General features: G+C 48.5%; 8 protein-coding genes across 8 annotated transcripts; 5 read left to right on the forward strand and 3 right to left on the reverse strand.

Annotated features, from left to right (window-relative positions):
• Positions 1 to 646: 646 nt before the first annotated feature.
• On the forward strand, positions 647 to 1,947 carry N7516_010326 (serum paraoxonase/arylesterase family protein; the record flags this gene model as incomplete). The annotated part of the gene is made up of 2 exons (XM_057223045.1): positions 647 to 955; positions 1,015 to 1,947. 2 exons carry the CDS (start codon positions 647 to 649, stop codon positions 1,945 to 1,947), a joined length of 1,242 nt encoding a protein of 413 aa, XP_057070266.1.
• A 442-nt stretch (positions 1,948 to 2,389) lies between these two features.
• N7516_010327 (uncharacterized protein) lies at positions 2,390 to 6,403 on the reverse strand (the record flags this gene model as incomplete). Its single annotated transcript, XM_057223046.1, has 4 exons — positions 2,390 to 2,619; positions 2,683 to 5,637; positions 5,695 to 5,843; positions 5,927 to 6,403. The coding sequence occupies 4 exons, from the start codon at positions 6,401 to 6,403 to the stop codon at positions 2,433 to 2,435; spliced, it is 3,768 nt and encodes a 1,255-aa protein (XP_057070267.1). The 3' UTR covers positions 2,390 to 2,432.
• Positions 6,404 to 6,921: 518 nt separating this feature from the next.
• Positions 6,922 to 8,423, forward strand: N7516_010328 (ubiquitin C-terminal hydrolase 37; the record flags this gene model as incomplete). The annotated part of the gene is made up of 6 exons (XM_057223047.1): positions 6,922 to 7,047; positions 7,105 to 7,199; positions 7,267 to 7,366; positions 7,421 to 7,602; positions 7,657 to 7,835; positions 7,891 to 8,423. 6 exons carry the CDS (start codon positions 6,922 to 6,924, stop codon positions 8,421 to 8,423), a joined length of 1,215 nt encoding a protein of 404 aa, XP_057070268.1.
• A 521-nt stretch (positions 8,424 to 8,944) lies between these two features.
• N7516_010329 (putative oxysterol binding protein (Orp8)) lies at positions 8,945 to 10,555 on the forward strand (the record flags this gene model as incomplete). Its single annotated transcript, XM_057223048.1, has 6 exons — positions 8,945 to 9,021; positions 9,132 to 9,208; positions 9,268 to 9,307; positions 9,364 to 9,433; positions 9,487 to 9,546; positions 9,605 to 10,555. The coding sequence occupies 6 exons, from the start codon at positions 8,945 to 8,947 to the stop codon at positions 10,553 to 10,555; spliced, it is 1,275 nt and encodes a 424-aa protein (XP_057070269.1).
• Positions 10,556 to 10,799: 244 nt separating this feature from the next.
• Positions 10,800 to 14,756, reverse strand: N7516_010330 (condensin subunit YCS4; the record flags this gene model as incomplete). Its single annotated transcript, XM_057223049.1, has 5 exons — positions 10,800 to 11,054; positions 11,128 to 13,518; positions 13,565 to 13,706; positions 13,758 to 13,881; positions 13,934 to 14,756. 5 exons carry the CDS (start codon positions 14,754 to 14,756, stop codon positions 10,884 to 10,886), a joined length of 3,651 nt encoding a protein of 1,216 aa, XP_057070270.1. The 3' UTR covers positions 10,800 to 10,883.
• Positions 14,757 to 15,135: 379 nt separating this feature from the next.
• Positions 15,136 to 16,698, forward strand: N7516_010331 (serine/threonine protein kinase CDC7; the record flags this gene model as incomplete). The annotated part of the gene is made up of 4 exons (XM_057223050.1): positions 15,136 to 15,370; positions 15,424 to 15,865; positions 15,913 to 15,973; positions 16,048 to 16,698. 4 exons carry the CDS (start codon positions 15,136 to 15,138, stop codon positions 16,696 to 16,698), a joined length of 1,389 nt encoding a protein of 462 aa, XP_057070271.1.
• A 138-nt stretch (positions 16,699 to 16,836) lies between these two features.
• N7516_010332 (ubiquitin-specific protease OTU1) lies at positions 16,837 to 17,835 on the reverse strand (the record flags this gene model as incomplete). The annotated part of the gene is made up of 1 exon (XM_057223051.1): positions 16,837 to 17,835. One exon carries the CDS (start codon positions 17,833 to 17,835, stop codon positions 16,837 to 16,839), a length of 999 nt encoding a protein of 332 aa, XP_057070272.1.
• An 873-nt stretch (positions 17,836 to 18,708) lies between these two features.
• On the forward strand, positions 18,709 to 21,454 carry N7516_010333 (putative RSC complex subunit (RSC1); the record flags this gene model as incomplete). Its single annotated transcript, XM_057223052.1, has 5 exons — positions 18,709 to 18,848; positions 18,905 to 19,067; positions 19,115 to 19,183; positions 19,235 to 20,485; positions 20,537 to 21,454. The coding sequence occupies 5 exons, from the start codon at positions 18,709 to 18,711 to the stop codon at positions 21,452 to 21,454; spliced, it is 2,541 nt and encodes an 846-aa protein (XP_057070273.1).
• Positions 21,455 to 21,946: the final 492 nt, after the last annotated feature.

Here is a 21,946-nt window from a genome sequence, read left to right on the forward strand (position 1 = left end):
TTCATCACGACACGATATGGGAATGGGAATTTGTACCAGTGCACTCACTTTTTATTTATTTTTTTATTTTCTTTCGGACTTTGTCGCAGAGGTCTAGTCACTCTGAGTATGACTAGACTTAATCAGAGTGATTTTCTTCTTTTTTCTATTTTTTTTTTTTGGCCTACGAAAATCGACAAAGAAAAAAAAAGAGTTGCATAATTTTTGCCTTAGGATAGTTTAATGCACTTTGCTCTTTCAAATGTTGAGATTGTTCATTGTAAATCCTTTGTATTCTTCTTCTTCTGCTTCTTCTTCTTCTCTTCGTCTGCTTCTGCATAGAACATACGCTAATCCCATTTAGGTATCCCATGATTAAGCAGAAATATAACTAATCAGGTAGTCCAAGGACATCTCCAGGGGTTCCCAGGTCTTTTTTATCCTCCCTACAACCATTCTACACAATCTGGAATATGTTATCCATTCAAGATCAAAAACAGCAACAAAAGTTGCTGATCTCTGGAGATCCCCAGATTCCCGAGGATATTTTCCGAGGTCCAAATTAGTGAGGGGTTGAAATGGAGACATAACATAAATATGGACTTTTTACTTTTTTCCAATTCCGATTTTGCTTCAGAATATTCATTCGCACTTGATACTCAATAGTATGGCATTCGGTACCGCATTCAGCTTCGGCCTCATCGCTCTGGTTGCCTTTCTGGCTGGCCCAATAGGCCATTTCGTGCATATTACAGGATACTTCCTCACTCCCAATCCGACAGCATTAGGCGAAGGCCAAGGCCCAATTTATATCGAGGATACTATTCACTGTGAGGATGTGCACTACTACAGCCCAGCAAACCTGCTGTTCACTGCCTGCGAGGACGACAAGAGTACACGGTTGAGCTGGTTCCCGCCGCTGGGCCACATGCTGCCACTCACAGCCCAAGGCTCTATCCATGTGGTGGATCCCAAGGTGAGTTTGTCCTGAAGATATCTGAAAACAAATCTCAAAAATCAACCCCCCAAATATAGACTATGAAATCAACTCGTCTGGCATTCGAGAACTTCCAAGGTCCCTTCGTGACACATGGAATCGATGTCATCGAGGATCCCGAACAGTCAAACGCAGTCTATATCTACGCCGTCAACCACTTGTCCAACCCGGCATACGTTGAAGCCGATGAGCCCAAAGACCTCCCCAAAGCCAAGTCTCAGATCGAGCTCTTCCACCACATCCTAAACTCCGATTCCATCAGACATGTCCGCTCAATCAACCACCCGCTCATACAAACACCAAACGACATCTATGCCATCAGCCCGGCCTCCTTCTACGTCACCAACGACCACTTCTACCGTGAAGGTCCCAAACGACTCATCGAAGACGTCTGGCGTTCAGCCAAGTGGTCCAGCATCATCCACGTGCAGATCGCCGACCTAGCAAGCAAAGACGCTCCCATCGAAGCCTCCGCCGCACTGACAGGTCTATGGAACAACAATGGTCTCGGACACGGCCGCACCGATAATGAAGTCATTATTTCTAGCGCTATGGGCGGCGAGATGTTCCTCGCTACTCGACACGAGTCCAACCACTCTATCTCCATCGATACCTCCGTCTCTTTTAGCTCTCTCGCCGATAACCCGTCTTACTACCATGATCCGTATGCCACCGACTTGCATGATGCGAGCGGATTCCTTGTCGCCGGTGTCTCACAGGCTATTCATCTCATGGCTAATTCGAAGGATCCGAATGCTTTGAATGCTATTCAGGTGTGGTATGCCACTCTTGATTCTCGTACTGGCGTCTGGGAGAAGAAGGTGCTGTTTGAGGATGATGGGTCTAGACTTCGGACTGCCAGTGCAGCTGTTTTGGTGCCAATTGAGCCTAAGGCTGGTAAGAAGCTTGCTTGGCTCTTTGTGACTGGGTTTATGTCGGAGAGTATGGTGGCGGTACAGGTTGAGCTGTAGATTTTAAAATATTTAGATGGATTTTGCATTCGAATAGCAAACAATATGTTGTTCTTTGCTTTGGGTCTTTCTCCTCTTCCTCCATCTATCTCACCTTATATCAAAAGCTTCATATATATTTCCTCAAGTTTCCCAAACCGCCATGGGGAAGAATATTCAAAAAGGGTTTCGTTTCTGGTACATGATCGTTGATTTACTCTAACTAACACCTTTAGTTATAGCTTCCGAGTCGAAGAGACGGGAATCTCGACAAGTCGTTATCAGAGGTCCAGATGCAGATGTGACCGTCCTGGTAGACAAATTGGAATTAGTTTGACAGAAAGCATGTAGATATCTGAAATTCAAGTGCTAGCGCCGCTGCAATGCAACAAATTGGAAAAAAAAAAAAAAAAAAGAGGAAAGAAAGCCACAAGGCAAGGTAAATAACAAGATTCATAAAAACACCAAAGTATTACACCACATTCATCACATCATTTGATTTATCTTCATCTGTCTGACTTGCCCGATGGAGCCTGGGAAGAGAATGAACAGAACTTGTCCTTGATCGCGATAACCTCGTAAGTTCCCTCATCAGAGGTCTTGATCGTCTTGATGTTTTCGTAGGAGATGTCGTGCTTGATATCAAGGATCTCCGACTTCTTTCCCTTGCGGACATTGGAGCTTCGGATGTATCTGTGAAAGGTTAGCAGACTGTCTTGGTAAAGACGACAGGCTCAGAGGTTATTATTGACTTACGTGAATTCGAATGGTGGTGTACCCCAGAACTCAAAGTGAAGCTCGGCTTCTCCACCCTCGTGAATATCCACCACTGATTCTTTGCCCTTGCTGATCCGCACGCTTGGCATAGCGTGGATGACCTTGGTGATGTCTTTGTGGGCCTTGCATTTTCCACTGGCTCCGTCACTGACGGCGTTGATGGTGAACTGACCGGGAAGCTCCGCGATACGACGGAAGTTAGCGGTTTGGCTAGTCGCCTTGCGTTTGGCCCCGTCGAACGTGTAGAACACGTCGAACGGAGCATGGCCTGACAGCGAGAAGGAGAGTCGTTCGCCCACACAGTAGTCCACCTTGGACTCGAGCGGGATAATGGTCGGAACATCGGAGATGGCGACCCGTACCGAGGAGGCATCGAGGTCAGTGGTCTTTTGACATCCTCTAGAATCGCGAACCTTGTGGATGCTGACCTGGTGTTGCCCCAAGTCAAGATGGCGACGAGGAATCAGCAGTTTATGGCGATTGGAATTGATCTTGGGAATCGTGACAATCTCTGGTTTGGCGTTCGAGTGGTGTTTGATGTTGATCTCTAGAGAGAACGGTGGGACACCCTCCAAAGTAATGGGGATGGATTCCTCGCCGTTGATGTCTTCCTTGCAGAAGCCAAAGACGTGGCCAGGTTGGTCGAACTTAGCGGACGGTAGTGGGTTGACCTTTTGTGTCACAACCAGAGCTTTGCTCTTGGGATCGTGGTCATAGAGGCTGTCACCAACTTGTGTGAACTTGTAGCTGTATTCTCCAGCCTCAGAGGTATCCATTTCCATCGACGTCACATGAAGGGCGGACTTCAAAGCCCGTGGCTTCGCCGCAGAGAATCCTCCACGGTCCGCCTTGCGTCGCTTCTCGTATTGAACACTGTATGGAGGATTGCCCGACAGGCGAACCTCAAGGCTATCATCGTCGCCTTGACAGACCTCGGACTTTGCCAACTCCTTAGCGGCTCCAATTGGAGAGCCGTCTAGGGCAGTGATTTGGGGCCGTGGGATCCACGAGACCTCAAACTCATTTGCAGACTGATCCACAGTTCCAGGACAACCGACGTCAAATACTTCACTGATCTCGTAAAGACCTTGCTTGTCAACAGTCAAGATACTGTTTTCATCCCAGAAGTTTTTCTGGATGGGCGCCGAGTCCACGTCAACATTCTTATACTTGACAGTCCACGGGCGTTCGCCACTCAGCCTTAACGGAATCTCAATCTTGGAGCCCTGCAAAGCCAAGACACTTCTCTTCTTGTCAATTTGACCGAAAGAGACGTGCGGGGGCTGTGATCGAGCTTCGATATTGAGGCTGTCCTTGAGCGTCCGTTTGCAACCAGACTTATCCTTGACGCTGGTCAGAGACACAGTGTAGTCACCACCACTGATTAGTTTATCCGTCGTGATAGTTGCCACATCAGTATCAGATTCCAGTGTTTTCCTTGATCTCTTCCCATTGTGCACGATCTCGTATTGCAAGACCCAGGGGGCCTCTCCGAGGAAAGACACCTCCACAGAAACCGCTTCGCCGAAACAGGCGGTTCTCAATTTTCTTGATAGGAAATGAGCTGAGGCCGGTGGTTTCACATCTTGTTCAAGCACCGGTATCTTGAGAGAACGCGGGGAGTAGACGGCATCTTCGATATCAATGAAACGATAGGTGTATGAGCCGGCTTCCGATGGGGTGAAATCGAGCTGCGTGCGCATCCCATTGATGGCTTGTACTTTGGAAACAACGCCCTTGGAACTCTCAATGCTGTACCGGAGAGAGAATGGAGGGGATCCCGTGAGATCCAAATCCACGAGTAATCCAATAGCGTTGTTGGCACATCGGTCAAATATCTTTTCGGCCTTGACTGTCACTTCTGGCTCAGGCGGGTTGTGCAAATAGCAAGATGAAGGCTCGAGGATCTCTCCTGGACAAAACTTGGTAGAGATTGATGTCAAGGCATACAAACCGGGCTCTTTGATGTCCAAAGTCTGATTCATATGCTTGAGGCCGACTGTTTGTTCATGTGCTGCCTCTTGGGTGTTGCCAGTGTACGAGTAACCGACCGAAAACGGACCATCCCTAGCATATGCGTGTCCGTCAGGATGGAAACTGAGGGGGAACCTCGTGCTGTCTCCCTTGGCCACTTGCAGCGGATTCTGAGCATTGCAGTTTTGCAGTGACAACTGCGGGCGCTCGTGAACGGAGAACTGGTACCACTGAGATTGCGACTTTGTGGATGGTCGGTCTCCTTCATCAAAGATAGTAGAATAATTGGCCACGTTTCCAATAGCATCATGGACCTCTTCGATGGTGTAAAACCATTCTCCGCCGTCATTCAATGATTCGTTCAATGGGACCTCAATCTTTTGACTCTGCGCCCACGAAACGTCGGGCTGGTTGATGCTGTACAGAGCAGCAGTAGTTCTTCCATTGAGTAGCGGAGAGCGCAGATGATCGGGTTGGATGTTGAGGACCGAGAATCCACGATCGAGATTGTTGACCTGGCGACTGTATTTGATCTTCAACGGAGGCGTACCTTCCACCTCCAGTTTGAAGTCGGATAATTCTCCTTTGCACTTGTCGATGTGTGAGTTTTTGATCAAGGCTCGCGGGCAAGAGACCACCAGCGCATCAAATGTTCGTGTGTGGACATCAAGCTGAGACTCGTCCACCACCCGTTGAAGACGATAGACACCAGTCTTGCGCACGGGGAAGAGCAAGTCGCGATGGAGTTGACCCGGAGCATGCTTCTTTTCAGCTTGCTTTTTCAGAGTTTTCAATTGCTTCGACGGAATGCTGATTGTTTCATTTTCGCCAGTGTTAAGATCCAGGCGCAACACTTCAATCAGGACGGGGTCGGTCTGGTTAACACGAATGGGCAGATCAATTGTGGATTGCAGAGAATCAAGGCAAAGCGAGTTCCGATCCGGATTGAGGACGGCGGATCTATTATAAAGTCAGCTTGATCTTATAGGTAGGTATATATGGACCGGATGAACTTACCCCTCTGGCAGAATATGCACAATTTGCTTTCCCAGGATCAATGACGCATTGTGAATGATATCGCCGGGCTTGACTCTGCGCTCAGAAATCGATAATTCGCGATCGTATGCCACTTTTACTAGTCCAGTAATCCATGCAGCCCAAGGAATCTGCAAGTATTAGCAAGGGTCGATCAGCAAGCAGTCCAAGAGAAGAAAGAAAGAGAAAAAAAAAAAAAAAAAGAAAAACTCACTGGGATGCGGAACATCAAAAACACATTGCCCACGGCGTGAAGCAGAAATAGTGTGAGCGTGGTCGGGAATGCCCACTCCAGCCAAGGTATGCGCAAAGCCTGCAGTCCGACTAGGAAGATTCCATCGATCGTGGCCCATTTCAATAGCAGCCAAGTTGAATCCAGGTCATCGGATGCGGTCAAGGATTCATAAATCCTCCAGGCATTCAAGGCAAAATATATTGCAACGACATAGAGTCGTTGGGAGGGAGCATCGATCACATTGGTGGGGATCAGTGGCACATCGTTCGGATTCGGGGGTGGTAGTCTCGAGGCCTTCGAGGCTGATTTGGATGCTGATCTGAGGGGCGTTCGCACAGCCCGGGGCTCTCTTGGCTGCGATCGTGAAGGAGTCTCAAAGAGCTTTCTCCTTCCAGTTCCAGGGATTGTTTTAGGCGTCTGCGGAAAGGCAGACGGGAGGAGGGGAGTGCCGTTCATGGCATGCTGTGGTTGCCGGAGCTGGCGAAAGGTGGGGATGCAGATAGGGTGTAATGGTGGTCCTTATAAAGCTGTAATAGGGATTAAATGAAGTTGAATGAAGTTGAATGAAACCAAATTAAGTCGAATGAAGCTGTATGAAGCTATATGAAGCTAACTGGCAATTCGTTCTCGTAGAGAAAGAAAGAAACAAAAAAAAAACGTTGGAGACGCGGGAAGCGCGTCGGAAGAAGCTCGGTCCAACTCAGTTGATGACCTACACACTCTACTCTTCTTCTCTTGGACGAATATTATCTACTTCTCATCTATCATTTACCTATTTACACTATTTCTATAAAAAGATTCTATTTCTCTTTCTTTCAGCAGATCATCATTTCAGGACTACTTTTATCATAGCTTCACATTTCAATCTCATCCCTGAAGCTTTTCAGCTCTACAACTCTACAACTCTACAACTCCCTACCTCTATTCTTTGAAAACAAAAGAAAAAGAAAGAAGAAAAAGAAAAAGGAACCAACATGGGTCCTCGAGTCAAAAGGCGTCGCCTGACGGATCCAGAAGATCTCAGCGACGATATCTGCCAGCCTGCGTCCCGTTTGGAAAAAGACAGCTGGAATGGATTTTGCGAAATCGAGTCAGAACCGGTATGTGTGTGTGTCCAGAAATAGTATTAGCCGTTCTTTACTTACCGAGGGGATTAGGCCTTGTTTAATGTGATGCTACGTGATTTTGGGGTCAAAGGTGTAAAGGTCCAAGAAGTCGTCTCTCTTGATGAAGAAATGATGGCGCTCCTCAAGTATGTTGCTCGCAACCTCTCACTGTGCTCTTAAGAATATACGGACTCGATAGCTAACCGTGAGCAGTACTCCTGTTTATGGCTTAATCTTTCTCTTCCGCTGGCGTGAAGATAACGATGGAAAGCAAGAAGCAACTTGCCCTGATGGGTTGTGGTTCGCAAACCAGGTCAGTCCTCTATTCTTTTGCTGAATGTGTTCTTTACTAATTATACATGTATAGACCGCCAACAATGCTTGTGCCAGCGTAGCACTACTAAATATTGTCAACAACATCCCGGATATTGATCTGGGAGAGAATCTACGGTCCTTCAAGGAATTCACTATGCCTTTCACCCCAGCTCTGCGTGGGGATGCAATCAACAACTTTGAGTTTGTCAAAAGGATACACAACTCATATGCACGGTATGCCGTATGGATTTGATCTTTACCACTCAAATACTGACGGTTCATAATTAGAAAAATGGATATTCTCAATTCAGATCTGCAGCTAAAGACTGAAGCTACCACTAGGAAGAAAGGGTCCAACGGCCAGGCTGCTGAAGAGTCTGATGCCACTTTTCATTTCATTGCATTTATGCCTGTGATGGGCCAGCTGTGGAAGTTGGATGGGTTGGAGCGACAGCCACGAGCACTTGGTACACATTCCACACCACAACAAACATGCTGGGACGATCTTGCTAACTCTAGTAGGGGAATGTTCTGAAGATGACTGGTTGGAACTGGTCAAACCCAATCTTCTGGATCGAATGGCTGCATACGAAGAAGAAGAAATTGAATTCTCAATTTTAGGACTCGTGCGGGATCCTCTACCTGATCTCATTAATGACTTGGCTGTCAATGTGAGAACCTTGGAAATCCTGAACCAGCGTGCCATGTCCCTGTGCCCATCATCAGATACACTCGCCTTAGATGAAACTATACTTGGTCCTCACCCTACTCTATCTCTGACACGTGAGGATATCGATGCGGCAGTGATCCCCCAGGAAACCCATGATGATTACCAGACATGTTCCGATGATAAACTGCAGGAGTATCAGCAGATGATAAGCATGAGACAACGAGAAATTCGGGCCCGCATTCGTGAAGAACAACAATCTCATCGGTCGGATGATGAGTATGCAGCGGGACGACGGTTTGACTATGGGCCAGCGGTCCGGACGTGGCTTCGACGGTTGGCGCAGAAACAACAGTTGCAAGAACTGTCCGCCCTCGTGGCCTACTGATTGGATGACCTTGGAATGTTCTTTTTTTCCTTTCTCTTTCTTTTTTTTCTTTAATATGAGCATTCATTTCCCTTCAATATATCTGCAAGGTAATATATACATGTAGGCATCATTCTAAAAATAAATATATAAGAAATATAAAAGAAATATAAAAGAAATATAAAAGAAATATAACTAAGAAAGAAACATATACAGTGTGCCTGAGGTACCCCACTCTCAGGCAAAAAATAGTTCCAACGTCACCGCCTCGAGTGTTGTTGAGTTGCTTCTTCTGTGTCTTCCTTTTTTTTTGGATGTTTCTGTGATTTGGCTGGGATTCTTACGGACCTTGAAACCTCAATATTATTCTGGTTTCCTTGTTTCAGTATAAAGGCTGGCCCGAGAAGATACTAAACCCCTCATCGTCAACCTCTCTCTCTCTCAATTTGCCACCATTTCTATCCGACTTGAACCCCCAGCTAGTTATCTCTCTCTCTCTCTCTTTGTCCTTCTCTATAAATCCTCGCTTGAACATACACACCATGTCTGCCACCGCAGTGCCTGAAAAGGCACCAGATGATTCCTCCAAGCTGAAGACCTTCCTCTCCATTCTTCGAAAGTAGGCAACCCTTCCTTGGCAACCTTCTCCCCTCCCTCCCCCGCGCGCACTGTTTGCGCTGCGCAATACAGATACCCAGATGCCAGACGCTAATATTGATTGGGAATTAGGTTCGTCGGTGTGGCAGATATCGCTTCGGTTCGTTTCTCACTGCCAGCGCAACTGCTGGAGCCTCGACCAAACCTGGGTAGGTCATTATTCGTGTTACGCTGTGCGGGGTTGGTGCTGACTGTGGATGGCGACAAGAATACTGGCATTACTTAGATCGACCGGAGACGTTTGCGAGGTCAGCAAATGTGCCCATATTTGGTGGAAGCTTGTGTGCTGACCCAAGAGCTACAGCATTGGCAAGTCGGATGATGAGCTAGGTCGAATGTTAGAGGTGCTGCGGTTCTGGTTTACTAAGGATCTGGTATGTTGCGGCTGCTTAACTTCATCTGACCACTGACTGATCTTTGCGGGTAGAAATACGTCAAGGGGAAACCGTGCAAACCATACAACTCAACTCTGGGTGAATTCTTCCGAGTGAGTACCAGTGTCTTCGGCATTTCATGCATGGTAATTCATTGCTAACACCTTTTAGTGCAGTTGGGATGTTAGCGACAATATCCCCGAAGAAGGAAACCTCCCCGGCATCAAAGCCAGCTCCAATGGCTCCTCTACCGTAACCGACGGCGATGAGAAAGTCAAAGTATGCTACCTCACAGAACAGACCTCCCACCATCCCCCAGTATCAGCGTTCTATATCGACTGCCCCGAACGTGGCGTCTCAGCGCGCGGATTCGACCAGATCAGCGCCAAGTTCACCGGCACCAGTATCCGCGTGAGCCCCGGCCAACATAACCTCGGAATCTTCGTCAATATCGAGAAGAGGAACAATGAGGAATACCAGTTAACTCACCCAAACGCTCACTTGGGAGGAATACTGCGTGGAGCGCTTTCAGTCACAGTCGCGGATACATGTTATGTCACCTGCCCCAAAACGGGTCTGAAGGCGATCCTGCAGTACATGGAAGAAGGCTGGATCGGCCGGTCACAGAATAAGCTCGAGGGCGTGATCTTCCGCTATAACCCGGACAAGGATACGATAGTTCGGCTGAAAGATGTACCGGAGAGCGATATCGTGGCTCGCATTACCGGTTCTTGGCATGGCAAGATCTACTTCACTCCGGCGGGCACCAAGGAGCCCCGTCTGCTCATCGACATCACCCCGCTTCACCCCATCACAAAGGACCTGCCTCCATCTGAAGAACAGCTGTCCAACGAGTCGTTGAAGTTCTGGTCGGGTGTCACGGATGCCATTGTCGAGAAGCAGTTCAGCCAGGCTACCAAGCTCAAGCAGGATATTGAGGAACGGCAACGGCAGCGGGCTGCGGAGCGCAATGAAAAGGGAACTGCGTGGAGTCCCCGGTTCTTCACTGGCGCGGTGACGCCGCTGGGTAAGCCAGAACTCACCGAGGAAGGTCAAAAGGTTCTGGAGGGGATTCGCACAGGCAAATTCGCTTTGACAGAAAGTACAGTGCAGGGCGCATAGATATAATTGTGTTCTCCCTTGACAGTGTAAGAACTTTGGCGTATCTGGCATGCGACAATACAAACATTGAAGAACTCGGCGTCTCTTTGTTTTGATCTCTTCTTTTTTTGGGGTTTTACTTTTATTCTCACATACTTAGACATTATTCCCTAGAAATCTGTTTCGTGAATAGCTGAAATTGAACAGAATAGTATATCATACATAGGATCAATAGAACGATTAATCCTATTCATAAAAAAAGAATTACAACCTCTTGCCCAAAAGACTAACGCCGCCAGACTCCAATCATCAAGTACATCAACACATAATCCATCTCAAGAGATCAACCTCAGCCTGCGGCACTGACAACCTTGAACCCTGTACTGACAGTCTTGGTAATCTCCTCATTCTTATGCGGTAGAAGAGACAGCGCATACGCAACATCGTTCCACTGTCGCTCGGTTTCGCAGCGAGGAAGTCGAGCGGCTAACTTATCTGCAAGCTGGCGAGCGTGTTTTTCCTGGGCCAACATTAGCACTGATCACTAGAAAGTTGAAGGGGGGGCAAGAGAGAGCAGAAAAAAAAAAACATACCTTCTCGATGAAACCGATCAAGAATTTGACGATACGGCGGAGAGACGTCTCATCCAGGTTGCGCTCTGCACTCAACAGACTGAACATGTCAACAAAGTGGTTGTACACAGCATTGTCCTTGGTTGAAAGTTCTGTGAAGAACATGCGAGCCAGATCAGCGATCTTCTTGTCATCATCCTCCAGACATTTGGCCATCTCGCCCAGTTGCCCCTTGACCTTGACCTGACCAGCCAAGATGAGGAAGGTAAGGGTCATGAGACAGGTGCGCTTGACGGAGTCATCGTCATCGTTCAAACGACGGTAGAGGAAATCAGTGTTCTCATCGATGAGGTGATTGAAGCAAACAGCCATGTCACCCAGCGCAATCACAGCATTGCTGCGAACGATAGGATCTTCGGACCGCTCCATGATGGTGATGAGGAGTGGCAGATTCTTCTCACAGTACTCGGCAGACACGCACATGAGTTTGGCAAGGCATAGGGTCGCAGAGGCCTGCAGGTCACGATCCGGGTAGGAGTTGTTGTTGGCCAAAATCTCCACCACTAGCGGGCCAAATTTGGCCAAGAGCGAGTTCTCTCCATAGAGTAGCTCACGTTCTCGGATATGGGCCATGGCATCCTGGAAGTCGTCTTCTGTCGTTCCGCCAATGAGATCAAGTTCGTCTTCTTCGGCGTTGTCTTCCTTCTGAGGAGCAGTGGCGGCTTTGTTTTTCTCTTGTTCGACTTTGCGGCGTTTGAAGTCGAGCTCACACAGCTCCAGATGGACGATCTGTTTGATTGCAACGTGGCCAACAACGTACAGCAGCTGCGAGAGTGCAGCAGATGCTGGCTTGGGCTTAGGTTCCTGGCCGTCAGTGGATGCAGTCCCAGGTCGCTGTTGCTCCTCTTCTCCGCTGATAGAGGCATGGGAGGAAGGTGGGCGTTGTTGAAGGTGTGGCGCAAAGACGAATCTCGTCTTTCGCCGGAGGATGTCAGAGCAAAGAACGTCGGGGTGCTTGGACAAAGTGTAGATGGCGTTGAGCGCGTGCTCTGCTACTCCATACCATTCCTTACTGGCTGTCTCGATCTCAAGCATAGCCACCAGCTTGACCAAAACAGAGTGGTCGCTGGCAAGTTTGGGAATGCCAACAACCTCTTTTGATTTGGCTTGACGTCCGGGGATCATGCGTCGCAACGCAATACAGGTGTACTTAGCGAGCACAAGGTCAGCCCTTCCAAAGCCACCCAGACCGATTCGCAGCATAGCCTCAATCTCCTTCACCACAACCTCTGGATCTGCCAGGGCAAGCATTCCGAGGACAATGATTGAGCCCCTGCGTTGAGTCCGTGAGATTTCCTTCTTTTGGATACTGTAAACTTGCCATAGCTTGGCGATGACTGCCTCGGATACATTTCCAGCCTTCATCATCGTGCTGAGCAACTGCTCGAGGCAGGTCAGTTCTGCAGGAGTTGCACCAAACGTCAAACTGATCATGTTGCGGGCGATGTAGTTCGCGGCATCGTTGGGTGTGAAAGAGCCTGGTGCATCGAAGAAGAGGCCCTTGTAACAATCAATCAGATGTGTCTGGACGCCCTTTCCTTCGTCGCTGTTGCCTTTGGTCCAAATAAGGCGCAGCATACGGCGAATCCCATCGCGGGCAGTCTCGATTTTGTATGCATCGAGAACAACAAAGAAATCCATCGCTTCAATAACCTCACTCTTGTTCCGGGATGAAAGCAACTGTGTGACGATGGTGGATCCAGAGTGAAGCACTTCAATGAACCGGATGGCCTCGTTGTAATACTTCCTCGTCAGTTGGAGGCGTGTCATCAATTCAGAGGTGGCCGCCTGTTCTGCGGCTTTCTGCACAGCAGCTGCCTTCTCTTCATCACTCATCCGGGGCGCTTTCGATGGAGATTCATCTGGGATCTGTGTGGCGTCATCCAACAATTCGGGGTCAACCTGGGTCATGTCGCCCCCCTCAAAGCCGGGCGTCTCAGGAGGACGTAGGGCATTCAACTCGGCGTCAACCGTGTCCAGTCTATCTGTCCACTCCTTGTATGAGAGGAGCCCACCATGCATAACACTGAAAGGGTGTGTAGAAACAAGCTTGGACAGGAGTTTGATCGCGTTTCGTCGCACATTGCTGCTCTTATCCTCCAAGCTTCTAGCTGCAAGTTCCGCTGCAGCCTGTCGCCTCTTCGGGAACTTCTGCTCCAAATCGCAGATTCGCATGAATACCTGGATCGCGCGACAGCGGCAGTAAGGGTTAATATCAAGGAATCTTTCTTCCAGTACGTCGAAAAAGGCGTTGATCTGCGTCTTATAATTATCACTGCGTTCCTCCTGTCGGCTGAGATCGGAAATGAGGTTTCCGCAGACCTCAATCACTGCACAGCGGAGAGTATATGCCTGCACTTGTTAGTAGAGCTTTGGGAAAACTGCAAGTGTCACGTACGTCGCTATCTAGCTGTTTGGCGAGAAGAGTCATTTGCTTAATGATCAATCTGGGAGCAAGCTCGGACAGCTTGATAATGAACGTCGATACAGACTTGGGACCTCTCGTATCATTAGAATTAAACTCCTTGTTTCCAAGCTCCCTGCATGTAAAGTTAGCAACTATCCGACCAGTTTGCTGATATAAATCTCACTTCAGGATCTCATCGGAAAGCTGTGGATAGTCGTATTGTTCTGCCAGAATATGGAGGAATTCGGCCATAGGCTCGGAGAGATGCTCAAAGTAAGTCAAGCTCTGCACAATCGAAGTTTGAGCTCCTATGCTACAAGTCAGCTATCGCTCAACCATGATACAAATCAGGGCACCTACCAAAGGCTTGGCCATGATGTTTCACTGCGATACAAAGAACCTTGAAAGCATGCATGCGAATGGCCATGCTCTTCACCCGCTGCTCACTCTCGAGGACCAGGTATATTGTGCGCGTGAATAGGGTAATAAAAGTGTCGCGATCGGAAGTAGTCAAAAAAATACGTCCTAGCTTGAGCTTCATCACCTTGCACATGGTCTCCATGGATATTTGGATCTGGGGCGTCCAATCCCACTGGCCATTATTCGCTGATTTCTTCGATTTGGGTCCTCCTCGTCGCACGGGTGCTGCTTCAGTGGGCTTCTCTGCGGCCTTAACCTCTACGGCAGACAAGGCCCACTGAAGAAGGAACCCGTACATCTCCAGAAGCTGTTTGTGGTGTTGAATGGCATCCTGCTCGTCGGATTCAAGATCGCCATGGATGATATCCGCCTCAACAGACAGGCCTGAGACAACCAAATCCAAAAGTTTGCTCAGGTACTTTGCAGGAAGAAGGGTCGCGTATCTGCAAGAGTGAAAAGGTTCGTCAGATTCGAGTCCAGGCGGGCGCCAGCCTCCATGGGCAAGTTGGGAAGGGACCGGTGCGCACTTTAGTAAAAATTGTAGCGAGTCAAACAATGATGCTCGTGTTAGTCCTTCAGGGTTCTCCGCCACGGCATCCACGATCGGGTTCAAGATACTGTCAATCAGCGCTGGCGAAAGTTGATCAGGATCCGATTCGCAATCCAACAGTTCCGGGTCCGCATCAGGGGTCGGGATCGAAGCGGGATCACTCAAGTAATACTTGAGCGATTCATTTATGTTGAATTGAATTCTATCCTCCATTGTTGGTTAAAGAGAGAAAAAAGAGGTGAAAGCGGGGAGGAAAGCCGATTTGTTGATAAGCTCCATTTGTTTGGCTTTTGCCCTTTTTGGTTTAACTTAGGTAATCAGGCGGTCAAAGGTTAATTTACCGCTTAAGTCATGCAGACCCCTCCAGGGTTGGTCTTTCACCGCCATGTATTGATTGATTTGCCCGGCAGTTGTATTGTCATATTTGTCACCGCATGGTAATTGTTGTGTTTGGCAATTGCGATAAACATTCAAAGAACTTGACCTTGACCTTGACCTTGACTTACACGCGACACGATCTTATGACTTTGTTTTTCCACTTCATTACACAATAGATCCAACTCATAGACTCATTATTGTCTTCCGTGCCACCATGTCGGGTCTCCGCGCTGCCCCCGGCGTATTTGAGCTAAAGCGCAGCAACTCCTTCCAAGAGCACAAATACTCGCTGGCACATGATGACGAACCAGTTTCACAAAGCGACGCGCACCAGGAGAGTGATTATGAGGAAGAGGTAGACGAATCCGTCAGAGGGGATATGAGAAAGCTCGAGGACACATTCCCAGGAATCTCGGATCGGTTTCGTCTAGTGAATAGAATCGGAGAAGGTATGACTGGTTCAGCCGTTATTAGTAGGCCTCTTTATTAACAGGCTTAATAGGTACATTCTCCACGGTCTACAAGGCAGAGGACCTTCATTATGATGCACACCAAAACGACTGGGATGTCTCAGCATCAGCCCAAAACAACTATGCGGCACCTCCATCCAAACGACGGCGAGTTGAAGGCGAGCCAACCGGGCGGAAAAAAACAAAATTCGTCGCATTGAAGAAGATTTATGTCACGAGTAGCCCGCTGCGAATCCAGAACGAGCTGGAACTGTTGCACGATCTCCGAGGATGCGGGTCTGTCTGCCCGCTGATCACTGCTTTCCGATACCAGGATCAAGTGGTAGCTGTGTTGCCCTATTTCCCCCATACCGACTTTCGCATTCAATACCGCACATTCATGGTTGCAGACATGCGCCATTATCTACGATCCCTCATGACCGCCTTGAACTCGGTACATGAACACGAAATTCTTCACCGAGATATCAAGCCAACGTAAGTGTGTCATTATCGGTGATCTGAATTATACTAATGTCTTTTAGCAACTTTCTCTACAATCCAGACCTGAAAGAAGGTGTCTTGGTTGACTTTGGGCTTGCAGAGGTATGATTTGTAGCTGCCATATGTCGATGCACTTACTGACTATCCCAACAGCGCCAAGGTTCAGAATACACCAGCCCATGTCTATGTACACACCAAAGTTATGTCCGGCGAAGCCGTATCCTTTCAAGTTACTACTCCAAAAACCCCCATCCACGGGATTTTCAGCCGGCTACCCCAAGAATGATTCCCGGCCATCACGACGAGCAAACCGCGCTGGAACTCGAGGCTTCCGAGCGCCGGAAGTTCTCTTTAAATGCACATCACAAACCACAAAGATCGACATGTGGTCAGTGGGTGTCATCCTTCTAACTCTGCTGGGACGTCGGTTCCCCTTCTTCAACTCTGCCGACGATATCGATGCGATGATCGAAATGTCAAGCATCTTCGGCACCAAACGTATGAAGACCGCCGCGGCCATGCATGGACAGATTTTTGAAACAAATATCCCAACTATCGGCGAGAAAGGCTACAGCTGGGAGAAGCTGGTGAAATGGTCCAGCTGTGTGGAAGATTTGACGGAAAGCGAGCAGCAAGCAACACGCCTCTTGTCTGGACTAATGGAACTAGACCCATCTAAGCGCCTCAGTGCCGCGGATGCCCTGCAGCATGAATTCTTCACGGATCCTGTGCACCATGACGTGGAGTGGGGAGGTAACCCAGAAGAAAGCGCAGAATCGGGAGAAGAAGAAGAGGAAGATGATGCAGATGAGGTTGCCATGCTATGAGATCCAAGACTATTTGTACGATATGTGAGATCGATTTTATGCCATACACTGCATACCACTTTATTCATGACAATGAAGCAGCCTTCATATGACTATAAACTACCCCGCAGTATGCTCATCTATCCTATATATGTAATACTAGCTCGCCTCTCCGAAATCGTAATGCCCGGTCTCCGCGGCATGCTTCGTAGCACCCTTCTCTCCAGTGAATGTGCCTCCGCAGATGTTACAGCGAACAGTAAACCCAGAAGTGTCTGTGTAGTAGTGCTTGCCTTGCAACACCCGGCACAATTCTTTGGCCTTTTGCAGAACAACCGGATCCACAGCCTCGAAGATCTTGGTATCTCCATGTGGCAGTGGGTTGGCACGAGTATAAGGCGGGCGAGAGGGGGATAGCGCCAGGACATCGTAGTGAATCCCCGAGTACACCACAATACACCGCGTCGGTGCTCCCTCATTAAATTGGAACATGTTCAGAGTCTGTACATCGATGGAGCATATCTCGATATTGAAGTATTCGCTGAGAATCTTGAGCTCGATGGCGCCACCCCACGAGTCCTCGTTCTGGATCCAAGTACAGTATTCGTCCGGCTTTTTGCCCAAAATCGCCGCTGTATATTCCGTCGGATTTGATTGAATAGTTCCTGCAATAATCGATCGTAGCTCAACCATCGTGTCCATATCGCCCATGACGGCAGCGCCCACTGCTCGGAAAAGGCACGAGTTGTCATCGGGCATCACCCGGAGAACGAACGTCCCGGCATGATCTGGGGAGGCGATTTCTGGTGGGTCTTCGGCGTTCTCTTGTGGTCTTTGCGATATCGATGGCTGCGATGGCTGCGATGGCTGCGATGGCGCTATAGGGGCTGTTGGCGCATCGTCGCTCACGCCTCGGGTGGCGCCTTCTTTCTGTGCGACGATGAGTGACTCTCCGTTTAGATTTATCCCAATTTCTAAGATCTTCTGGTCTGGTTGGAAGCTGTCAAGCCCAAGTGGTTTGAGAGGATATCCATATTTAACGTCAAAAGTAGCAAGACCGGTCTTCTCCGCAATTTGGGTTTGAAGGTCTTGGATGGTTGCGGTATCATCCAAAGTAACAGTTGACTGCCCTGAAGGTCCACGGACTCGAATTCTCATTGTGATAAATTCCTGAAGAAGCAAAGGGAACTGCGAGGTGGAGGATCTTAAGAACTTGGGAACTGGGAAGTTCCACAGTCAGGAAGATATGACGACTTGCCGTGTGGGGTATAGCTTGGTATACCTGAGGCTGCAATGCAAGCCAAATAGTATAAGACTTCCCTTAACTTAAGCCCTGAAAAGAATTAACACTGGTATATATGAGCCAGTTCTCTATTCCTTCAGATGCAAAACATTGAAGTCGCAAACACAGCTGCAAACAGGGTGAGACTACCCAAGTACCAAGCCAATCATAGCAACCATAGCTGAAGAGCTATGTATATTGAAAGTACATTAGGCCTGAGTGACAACTTCAATCTCTAGCCACAATAGGTAGCACAGACACTCACAGGAGAGAGCAAATAGAAATGACATGGTACTCTCTCATGAAGATACGTCCAGATGTCCAAATGAATTCAAATGTTTGAGACCAGTGTCATGACATTTCATACATTTCATACATTTCATACATTTCATACATTTCATACATTTCATACATTTCATACATTTCATACATTTCATACATTTCATACATTTCATACATTTCATACATTTCATACATTTCATACATTTCATACATTTCATACATTTCATACATTTCATACATTTCTTACATTTCTTACATTTCTTACAGTCTTACATTTCACAAATTACCGTACGTAACGTTAAATAGTCTGCTGAGTCAGCAATACCTTCACGCGCTCGTAAAACATTCTCCGACCTCTCCAGGGCTTCCCTACTGTCTTACCTGAATTCTGTCTTACCTGCTTCGATCTCTTTGATCTCAAAGGCTGTCAAAGTTTACCGCGTGGAAACGCGCTTGTCGCTAACGACATGGAGTCCGAGAAAGAGCTATCGCAACCCCCGCGTGAACAACCCGTCAACTCCATCGAGAATGACGGTGCGATCAACCGCGAAACATGGAAAATGATGATGGATGTGGTCATGGCAATTTATGACTACCGAGAAGAAGAGTATGCTTGAACCCTGAGATATACAATGATCGCTGGCTAATGGTTATCTTGCGCAGTGGCCACGACCCGTCGCGATTGTTCCATCGCAGTGTCAACAAACGCTATGTTCCCGACTATTACGATATCATCAAGGAGCCGATGGCCCTGAGTATTTTGAAAGCGCGCATCAACAAAAGGGAATACAAGCACTTTTCCGAATTTGTTCGCGATTGCGCCTTGGTAAGTGGTTGCGCCCCTCCAGGTTTGGCAACTAGCTAACGATCTAGATCCCGCACAATGCGCAAACATATAATAGACCTAGATCACAGGCCTACGAAGATGCGCTGGTTGTCAAAGTATGTTTGAGTAAACTCGGCCACCCTCTGCATTCAACTGACAATTTCCAGGAAGTTTTCGCCGCCGAGTTCAGAAAGCTGGCCGCCCAAGGTCTAATCCCCGCTGAGGAGGCAGAGCTACCTGATCTTGGAGAGATCCCAGAGGCCGATCCGCTTCCTGACGACGATGAGGAAGAGGAGGAAGAAGAAGAAGATGAGGATGACGACTCTGAGGATGAGGGCCGACGAAGGAAGAAGCCCGGTCCCAAGCCCGGCTTCAAGCGTGGATTGACTCAAAAGCACGAACCCGACCTTCGCAAGAAAAGAGGCCGTCCTCCCCGCGTGGATACACCTATGGAAATCCGCATCAAGACAATTCTAAAGGGAATTCGGAAGTTCAAAGGCGCCGGTGGCCACCTGAAGATCACCCACTTTGAACGCCTCCCCGACAAAGCCGCTTATCCGGACTACTACATGGAGATTAAGGAACCCATCGCCATCGACATCATCAAGCGCAAGTCCAAGCGCAAGAAGTATAACTCCGTCGACCATTTCATGCGCGATCTTGATCTGATGTTCGAAAACGCCAAAGCTTACAACCAGTCGGACAGTCAGATCTTCAAGGATGCGGTTGATCTGCAAACCGAGTCACGAAAGTTGGCCGAGCAAGAAAAGAAGAAGCCCGATAGTGAGTTCTTGATGGAAGACGGACGCTTCCCACTCCCTGATGGTATTCTCCACCGCGGCGAACTGTGGAAGGTTGGCGACTGGGTTCATATCCAAAACCAAAACGATGTGAGCAAGCCCATCGTTGCACAGATCTACCGAACCTGGCAGGACTCCGATGGGGAGAAATGGATCAACGCATGTTGGTATTACCGCCCTGAGCAGACAGTACATCACTTCGAGAAGCACTTCTACCCTAACGAAGTTGTGAAGACTGGGCAATACCGAGACCACCGGATTGACGAGATAGTGGATCGCTGCTTTGTTATGTTCTTCACCCGCTACAGCCGTGGTCGCCCAAGAGATCTCGCACCGGATAAGGAGATCTACGTGTGCGAGGCTCGGTACAATGAGGAGAAACACAAGTTGAACAAGATCAAGACATGGGCCAGCTGTCTGCCAGATGAAGTGCGAGAGAAAGACTATGAGATGGATCTCTTTGATGTGCCTCGCAAGATCAAGAAGGTTCCTAGTCCGATCAAGCATCTTCTGAAAGAGGATTCCAAGGAGACCGATGACCTTCCTCGACCGACCTGGGGAACCGACAATGCACCCCCTGTTGCTGGCGCTGTTCACCGCCGTCCACGAGATGAGAATGTAAGTCTTCATTTCACATGAGAAAAGATCATCGAAAGCTGACAACATTAGGAATCTCCACCACCCGAGCCAACCCCATCCCCGCCTCCTCCCTCTTTACCCCAGTCCGTAGCACCCCGTCAACCACTTCCCAGAACGATCATCGACCCAGGCGTTCGTACTCCAGCAACGCCCCCAATCGTCATACACACTACTCCCGCCCCCATCCGGCCACCAGGCTTCCACCAAATGACCCCATCTCAAGCCTTTACGGCGTCCCTCCAACGCCGCGCAAGCAACCTTGCCGCTGCCCCGCAAACACCAGCAGGCGCATACCAGCCCTCACCAGCAGCCCAGCCATACTCAGCAGCCCAACAAACCCCCTATACCGGCTATCCCCAAAACCGCATGCAAGCCCCACCAGCCGTGTACAACCCGAACGCACCGCGGCCCGTGGAAGTCTTCCATCTGAACGACACAGCCAACGCCGCCATCCCAGAAGACATCCGCCACCAGTTCCACTGCGATGACCATGGCCGCGTGCTCTTCTTCTCTGCACCGCCGGTGGACTTCATCCCGCCCTCAAAGCACAAACTCGGCCATTCCCTCAAATACCTTGCTACCAAGGAGGAACATCAGAAGAAGGTCGAGGAGCGGAAACGCAAGCTGGCCGATGAGCAGACGGAACGTGACGAAGCTGCGAAGCGCCGGCGTGCTGAGGTGGAGACTGAGCTTATGGGCCGTGCCGACGCACTTACTGGTAGGGCGGTTGAGACGTTAGTGCAACATGTCATTACGGGTACGAATCAGCTCTATGGATATCTTCATCGTGCTCGGGATGATGATGCTATGGATATTGATGGAACGCGGGAGTGTGGTGCTGTAGCGGATCACCAGGCTATGCAACAAACACAACAGATTCAGGCTCAGACTACGACGGATGATTTGGTCAATTTGAAAGGTACTGCGTTGTACCTGGATGAGGCTTAGTTATAAGAAAGGTGAACGAACATACTGGGGTTTCATGATTCGGTTTAAAAGGTGTAATCCTTGAGGCGTCAATTTAGTTTAGGGTGTATTATTAGGTAGAACATGAAATGGTTTATTTAATTTCGGTCCTTAACACAGTCTCTCAATTACTGGATGATTTATCTACTGAATTATTATAAAAGTATCAAGAAATTGTTTATTTGCACATCTCCAGTTTGTACATGCCTGCAGTCCTGGTGATCAAGACCACATATTCCGACAATAGGGGACAAAGAACAAGGGAGAAGAAGACAAAGCACCAAGGAAAACACCAGAGATCGCAGTCGTGAAATCATGAAAAGCAGATCTGAAAAGAAGAAAAAAAAGAGTCAAGATGTGTCAATCCAGACACAGTGCGATATCCAGAAAATGGAGAATAAAAACAGAGAAAAAGGCAGAAATTAATACAGTAAATGGCCCAGAGGAATCCTCTGAAAGTCCAGGAGAAACACA

The sequence above is a fragment of the Penicillium verrucosum genome (genome assembly GCF_028828655.1).
Source record: "Penicillium verrucosum strain IBT 35672 chromosome Unknown utg000004l_segment0_segment0, whole genome shotgun sequence".
NCBI classification, from domain to species: Eukaryota; Fungi; Ascomycota; class Eurotiomycetes; order Eurotiales; family Aspergillaceae; genus Penicillium; species Penicillium verrucosum.